This window comes from Saccostrea cucullata, unplaced genomic scaffold (genome assembly GCF_032062105.1).
Source record: "Saccostrea cucullata isolate Sc308-1 unplaced genomic scaffold, CSIRO_AGI_Scuc_v1 ctg7960, whole genome shotgun sequence".
NCBI lineage: Eukaryota > Metazoa > Mollusca > Bivalvia > Ostreida > Ostreidae > Saccostrea > Saccostrea cuccullata.
The window spans coordinates 60,424-68,450 of NW_026936377.1; the positions used below are offsets into that span (position 1 = coordinate 60,424).

At 34.7% G+C, this 8,027-nt stretch overlaps 1 protein-coding gene across 1 annotated transcript; it reads left to right on the forward strand.

Moving 5' to 3' along the window:
• Positions 1–3,122: 3,122 nt before the first annotated feature.
• LOC134245411 (uncharacterized) lies at positions 3,123–4,112 on the forward strand. The gene is made up of 2 exons (XM_062727700.1): positions 3,123–3,769; positions 3,920–4,112. Exons 1-2 carry the CDS (start codon positions 3,123–3,125, stop codon positions 4,110–4,112), a joined length of 840 nt encoding a protein of 279 aa, XP_062583684.1.
• The last annotated feature ends 3,915 nt before the right edge of the window (positions 4,113–8,027 follow it).

An 8,027-nucleotide genomic window follows, 5' to 3' on the forward strand; every position in this document is an offset into this window, starting at 1 on the left:
TGGCCTATCAGACCCCTGTAAAAAGATTGTAAAATCAGACATTAAACTTGAGAATGAGCCTTATTTTAGAATTATCAATTGATCTATCGCAAATCTGTGTAATACTTTTTAATAAAGATAACCTTTGTGTTGCTTTAAGTTAGTAAGTCAACTTGATTCTGGAAAATTTTAGTAAAATATTAAGTAAAAATACAACATACGTAGCGACGGAATTGAAAATTTACATGTAAATATCCGACAGTTTAAGTTTTCGTAAGAGAAAATGTATAATTCAATTTTTACAAAAAATCAACAGAATGATTCATATGGGTCCTAGAATAAAATGTGTACAAATAAAGAAAATTGATCCGGTGGTTTCAGATATTTTTGCGATCAAAAAAATTTCAATGGCAAAAAAACTAAAAGATTCAGTAGATGACGTCACAATATTTGACCTTTGACCTCTTGATATGACCTTGACCTTAGTAGTACATAAAGAATGGAGACCCCTGATATATGTGTCCAAATATCATTTCTCTACTATGTATGGAACAAAAGTTACACTGCATTTTATAACAGACTGTCATATGCTTGTTTATTTCACTTAGTTAGCATAAAAACATTCCAAATGTAAGCCCCCAAGTGACCAATATATAGGATTCTCTGATTTTTTCACAAAATATGACGCAAACATGCCAAAACTTATTATTTTTCTTACAGGGATTATTCATTGATGTCATTATAGTAACTTATTCTTCTTTTCTCCGGTACTTTTTAAGAAATTGGTTAAAATAGAATCCACAGGTGTTTTGTCCTACCTTAAATTGCTTGTGAAGATAATTGTAATTTCATTTGTAACATGAAATTAGCAGCATTATAACTGAGAAGTCAAAATACTTTTAATGGAATGGAATGTGTTCTTTACATGTAACTTGCATCGCAAGTATTAGATGCGTCTAGTTTTTAGTGATACAGAATGTGAACTTAAAACATCGCTATGACATCATGCCTTTATTCTTGCAGTCTAAAAACTTACCTGTAGCTGTCCAACAATAATAATTATAAGACTGAATATATATTATCGGACTGCAATTATAACAAAATCAAACAGTATTTAAAAAAACAAAATGTTCCGTCTGAACTTTTCTAAACTGACGAGTGACATTCCTTAAGTAGCACACTGAATCCAAACTTAAATTTATCTTACGTTTCCTTCTTACACAAGTTGTATTATTTTGGCTTAAAAATAACTGAAGTTATAAACCAATTTCACGATAGCTACAAGTACTTTACTATTTCTTCACCACCCCATGTGGCAAGTTAGTTATACCTCCGCTTGAAAAGCGGGAGGGTATATAGTAATTGGTATGTCTGTCTGTCCGTCCATCCATCCGTCTGTTATGCTTTGGGGTACCCATCTCTTATCCGCTACTCCTCTCAGACCACAAAATGAAATTTGATGAAACTTTCACAGAATCTTTATTACATATTGCTATTTTGCACCTTCTATTTTACTTTTTGATCCGACACATATTTTGGGTTTCCCAAAGCAAAACATGGATGCTGCCATTATATTCATATGGGAGGCGGGGAGTATCATTTAGTGAGCTCATTGCTCACAGTTCCTCTAGTTAGTCTGATTATATTGGTTATGGAGAAAGTGTTCCTAGCTACCTTTTGTAAAGGTGGGGGACAGTTATGATGAATCTATTCAATTCACAGGAATTGGTCTACATGTATTTTATGAAATAAAACTTGCATTTTAAACAGAATTTATTTTTAACAACGTATTTAAATCTCCTTTTAGACCAGGAAGTATAAACACCTGACAGGTAGATAACACAGGTATGTCACGTGATCTGTGTACATTAAGACTGCAATTGGAATTTGATCAAGGAAAGACGCCATTACTGAACTCAGGTAGGAAATACAGCAAGTTTTTCTGTGATAATGAGATGTTCACAAAATCATTGAAAATGAAATTCCATAAGCTTTAACTACTGGAAGAAAAATTTCTTTAAAAAATTAAGATTCGATGAACCTTGTTTTAATAATATTATCCAATTACTTGTTTATGTACATATGCAGGCTTGTAGTATGTGACATGGGCTCAATCCTCCCAATTTGTTTTGGACAATAGTCTTTTGCTGATAGTTTTATTATGAAATTTTTCATAAAAAGGTTGATTGGTTTCCCCACTTTTTGTTGCTGTAAAGTTAAACTCTGGCAAATTCTTAAATAAAGAAAGATTTACAGAAAACTTAGTGAAAGATCCCTCCCCCCCCCCAAAAAAAAAGACGATGAGTATGGGCATTTTGTTTTTTGTTTCTGTTGTCATTTTTTTAGCCTTAACAATTAAGTAGAATTCATTAGCCTATAGGTCTGGGATCGAATATATAATGAGTTAGCCCCATTTACATTACTGCTAAAAAAAAACTTATAAAAGACAATTTTTTTGGGGGGGGCTAGTACATTTTTGTCAAGGATAATAACTTTCACTAGCAATCAGTCCTACATGTCAAGCTAATTTTACAGTGAGTTTCAAACACTTCCGCTACATGGATTTACTATTAATGATAAATTTTTATGCTTTAGAAACAAAATCTAATCATGGACCCCCGTACCAGTGCCCAGGACGTGATGCGATGTGACCTGTGTGAGACAGCTGTGGTACAGATGCACTGTGATACATGTCTTGTCAACCTGTGTAAGGCCTGTGTGGGAGAACACATATCAACAGATGAATCCAAGGACCACCAAGTCGTCAAATTTCAGTCCAGAAAATCCACCCCCAATACCCTGGATGTAAATCTCATGAAAAACAACAATGTATCATGTACTGTAATCAATGTGATATTCCTGTCTGCACCAGCTGCATTGAATCAAATGAACACTTAGGTCATGAATTATCTAAAATCTTGAGAGTTCTGGATGAAAAGAAAGAAAGAATTACGAAAGAAAGAAATGAATTAAATGATAAAATTTATCCAACCTACCAGGACATTGCCTCTGATGTACAAAACAGAATGAGTCGGCTAGAAAAGGAATATGGAGATCTCTCAACAGCCATAACAAAACATGGAGAGGACTGGCACAGAGAAATTGACAAACTTGTCAGGAAACTTAAAGCTGAAGTTGATGAGATGAAAAACACACAGTTACAAACTCTACAGAGACAACTGGATGAAATAAACAAGACAATGTCTGACATCAAGGATGAAATTGATTCAATTGAAATGGCTACAGACACTAATGACTTGTCAAAACTGTCTAGCGTCACATCCAGAGTACATATATACAGAAATCTTCCACACAAAATAGTGCCATCTTTACCCAAATTCATGCCGAAAAAAATACTCGAAGAAGAACTTCTAAAACTATTTGGAGTCTTATCATCAAGTTCTTTAACCTCAGATAAACATGGCTACAGCATGAAGACAACCCAGAAATCACCAGAAGCTGGATACTCTCCTCCAGCCAAACAGCTGCTTGATGAACCAGAGACGGTCATCACCATAGACACTAGGTATAGTCGTCACCTTTACAATGTGGCCTGTCTGAGTGATGAAGAAATCTGGACAAGAGGAAATGACAGCACCATGAAACTCTTCAGCATTAATCAGGGATCACTGCTCAAGTCAATCACAACCAAGTCAGGGAACTCACCATGGGATATAGCAGTGACAAAAGACGGAGATCTAGTTTATACTGATAACAAAGATAGAACTGTGAACATTGTGAAGAATGAGAAGATAGAGGAGGTGATCAGACTGCAGAACTGGAAACCTCAGTGTGTCTGTAGTACCTCCTCTGGTGACCTCCTGGTTATCATGTATAGTGATGATAAAAAACAAAGAAAAGTTGTCCGTTACTCTGGCTCCACAGAGATAAAAACCATTCAGTTTGATGATAAAGGTAAACTTCTCTATTCAACTGGTAGTCGTAACAGACACATAACTGAGAACAGGAACCTGGATATTTGCGTGACTGACAATGAAGCTAAAGTAGTAGTGGTGGTCAATAAGACCGGGAATCTGAGATTCAGGTACACTGGACATACTCCTGCTCCAAAGAACAAATTATTCGGTCCAAGAGGAATTACCACCGACAGTCAGTCACATCCTTACAGCTGATTATTACAATGATTGTGTCCACATCATAGACCACGATGGACAGTTTCTCTGTTTCATAGAATGTGGACTGTGTAATCCTTTGGGACCGTGTACAGATAAAAATGACAATCTGTTTGTACCTGAATTTTTGAGCAGACAAGTGAAGAAAATAAAATATCTGAAATAATATACAGCACTGTGTTGTACTCTGTGTAATTGAAGTTGTATGTTATATAACCGATGTATCAATTTGCTGCATAATAAAATTTTGTAATAATACATATATGAATGGGGAAAAAAAACGCGTGGTTAAATTTTAATGTGAAATAATTTTATTTTTCCTTATGTGTTTTCTAGTTTACCAATCTAACATTAAAAATTATCTTTTACTGAAAATTGAGTTAGCCTCATTATTCATGAGTTATTGAAGCTCTAATGACAATACCCCCCCAAAAGTTGAAATTGAAATTTCTCATTAACGTCAAAGTCTCCTCCGCGCATCTTTCACAGCCTTGATTCTCTTTGATTGGAGTTCGTGTGTTTATCCTTAAAATGGGGATATTATTTAATCCTTTCAATAAGGCAAACTTTAGTTTAAAAGAGACCAGCGTGGGTATTTCGAACCTATCAAGTCAACGTAGTCACATAGATATTTAATGAGAAAAAGGAGAACAGTCGAATGGGTAACTATGACATTTTGCGAGAAAGTCTTGATAAAAACGGGCTACATTGGGCCATGTACCAAAGAAGGCAAACGGCACACGCATGCACCAGTGAGAGGAACAACAACGTATAATTGACCAACCATAAAACCCAAATCTAGCATTTGGTTTCTTTTAGTTTTATGGTTAAAGTAAAGATAACTAAAGCCTCTTATATTCACAGCAGTTTTCTTTGGTAGTATGGTGGTGATTAAACAGGTTGCAGGTTGAGTAACCCGATCTTGGCGTACGTGGCTCTTTTACGCGTCAACGTCATCTTCACTGTTGATTAGAACCCATTAAAGACCCTCTCTGACGACGGTTTAGACGTTGTTGCCTCTATCTTTACTTAGGCAACGTAAGTAAAAAGCCAGACCCCACGGAAATTCCGTCAACTGTTAAAAGACTGCATGAAATGCATATCGTCTATAAAAACTGCAAAAATGTTTATCCCTCTGATACATCAAATGGTACAAGAAAATCGTTGACAAACTTTTCGTCACCAAGTTGAGCGTGTTTTGGCTTTTAGCACTTTGCAGACGTGACGTCATACGTACATTTCACAGTTCATAATTTCCTTTCAATCTATTTTTTTTTAAATTTTGTTCCCAGTACTTGGGGCATTTTACATATTTTGTAAGTAGATAAAGAGTTTTAACAGGAACTCTTTTCGGGGCATAAGAGGCTACTTCCTGGAATAGAAGTATAAAGTGTTAATTTTTTGTTTCACCTTTTCCCATCATCACTGGCAGTGAGTTGTTTGCTGTCTTTGTTGCTGTTGAGCTCTCCATTGTCCATACAGTTTGACGAATGTTTCAGTGACTGTGGATTCAAGGAGTCATACGTACGTAACACCGGTACTTTCCATTAGACATGAAGACCTCTCTAATTCTGATTTTTGATGAGGCACATACCTATATAGTAACATGTTATTGGACCATTGTTGCGCCAACAGTGCTACTTATTTTGGGCCATCGTATTCATTTAACATTGCCATTGGCCCAACGGTAATTTGCTCACTGGCCCTTAATCAGACCAACTTCTTGGCTTATTGTTGCATGGGCCAATGTAACAGACAATATTGGGCCATTGTTGTGCCAATGTATTCTTTCAATATTGGGCAAACGTCATTTTTGTTCAGTTAGGCCATTGTAAGCAATTAATGTTGGGCCAACGGTAATTTGCTCATTGGCCCTTAATCAGACCAACTTGTTGATTTATTATTGGGCCAATGTAACGGATATTATTGAGCCATTGTTGGGTAAACATCATTTTTAGGTCAATGTCGGTTGGTATCTTATTGGTTCTCCATCAGGACAACTCATTTGCTCTTCATTGGTTGGTCATTTGTCCTTAAAATTGAAACAACAAACTATATATAATAAGGTTAGACTAGTTTTGTGGTACTTTATACTGAAAAAAGCCCTTTAATACCAATGTGCTAGATTAATACATGCATATATGTATTCACAATATCTCATAAGATTAACATCAACAAGTTATGCATTGTAAGTATCTCTACATTAATGCAAAGAAAAAGCCTGAGAAAAAAAGAAAACAAAAAATGAATTAAATTCTTACATATTTCATTGTTCGATTCATGAAGAAAACAAAAGCTAATGTTCATTTTTAGCGATGCATGTACGGTTACATGTATACTCCCTCTTTGATTTAAATACACAAGTTCAGTAAATTGCAGGTAAAACAATACTAAAAAATGAATCCCGCCATATAGCTTACTTAAACAAAATAAGGTTTCTAGCATCTGCAACGTGTTTGTTACCGACAAACAGACACAAAGGGTAGAACTACAAGTATGCTACAGTAAATAACAGAAAAAAGTAAGGCACTGCCACTTTCAATCTGATCCCTCTCCTGAGTCTCCTACTCCCTTTTCTTCTCTGCCCGTTTCTTCCTCCCCCATACCTGTCCTTGGAATACCTAAGCCATTCTTTGATAGTGTTCTCAATGTCTTTATTTGTAGAATCTCCAGTAGCTCGGTTTTTTCGAACACTCTCTAAAATGGTAGTATTTCATACTTAAATATATTTGTTACTTTTCTCAGTAAAGAGTAAACATACGATTAAATTTACAAGTATATCACTATATGTTTAAGCTGTCAGCATTTTCAAATACGGTAGTCCGATCCTCAGGTTTATACAAATAGCAGTAAAGTAATCAAAAATACTCATAAAAGTGTCTCTGAATCCACAAAATTATGTAAATCTATCCACAGTATTTCTTTAAAGTTAAAGATTAAAGTTAATCATATTATATAGGGAAAATTGTCAAATTTCCAATATTTTTGCAGAAAAAGCGAATTGGAATATCAGCAAAGCATTTTCTAATTTGCAAATTGATCAACAAATATATTTTTGGTTAAAATAAAAAACAATAGGTATCCAGGCATTTAGAGAAATTGTCATGATTTTTATACTTTAAATATTTGGTATTTTTTGTCTTATATTTCCGTCATGTATTCTATAATACATAATGTAAAAGTCTTTTGCTATCATTGCAAGACACCACAAATCACTTCTCATTTCATATCATGCCAATAAACACTGGTGACTAAGGCTGGATTCAAGAAAATCTTATTTCTCTAAAATTGTATTAATTTTTTCTCCTTTGATAGGGTACAAATGTCAGCTTTTCTAAGACCTTTTTCTAAGACTTCCAAAGACCTTGAATCTTATGAAGATAAATAACATGAAAATTGTTGCATGAAAAAATTTCATTTTCGAGCTTTATTTTGATGCTTTTCAAATTAAATATTCAGTCCTTCCTGGCTGAGGATCGGATACCGGTATCCTTAAGGGATAACCGTCTAATTACAAGTATTTGGTTTCATGATGTGATTAAGCAATTGGCTTGTGCGATGATTTGCATTATCGCTGAAGGCATTTATGCATAAAATTATCACTCAAACCAATCGCTTTATCATCATGAAACCAAAAAATCTGACAGTTATTCCTTATATTTACATGCTCTTGATTCTGCAAAATTCAACCCCCTCCCCCCAATTTAAATTGTCGCCCAATATAAATTCAATTATCATGTATAAAGATAAAGTGTCAGACTATAATCCCTAGATTATTTGCTTTGATATTTTACCACAAGGTAATGGCCAGTTTCTGTGTTTGAGTTTGTGCATGTATATCAGAAATATCATTACAATCATTATGGTCACCACGGATTAGAAAGATATGGAGATAATGAACAGTATTCAATATCA

What these genes read in the sequence shown, in the direction of transcription:
- LOC134245411 (XM_062727700.1), top strand. Translation starts at nt 3,123, where the DNA reads ATGAAAAACACACAGTTACAAACTCTACAGAGACAACTGGATGAAATA. An exon ending in CTGCAGAACTGGAAACCTCA is followed by an intron (nt 3,770 to 3,919) that starts GTGTGTCTGTAG and finishes TTCAACTGGTAG; the next exon opens with TCGTAACAGACACATAACTG.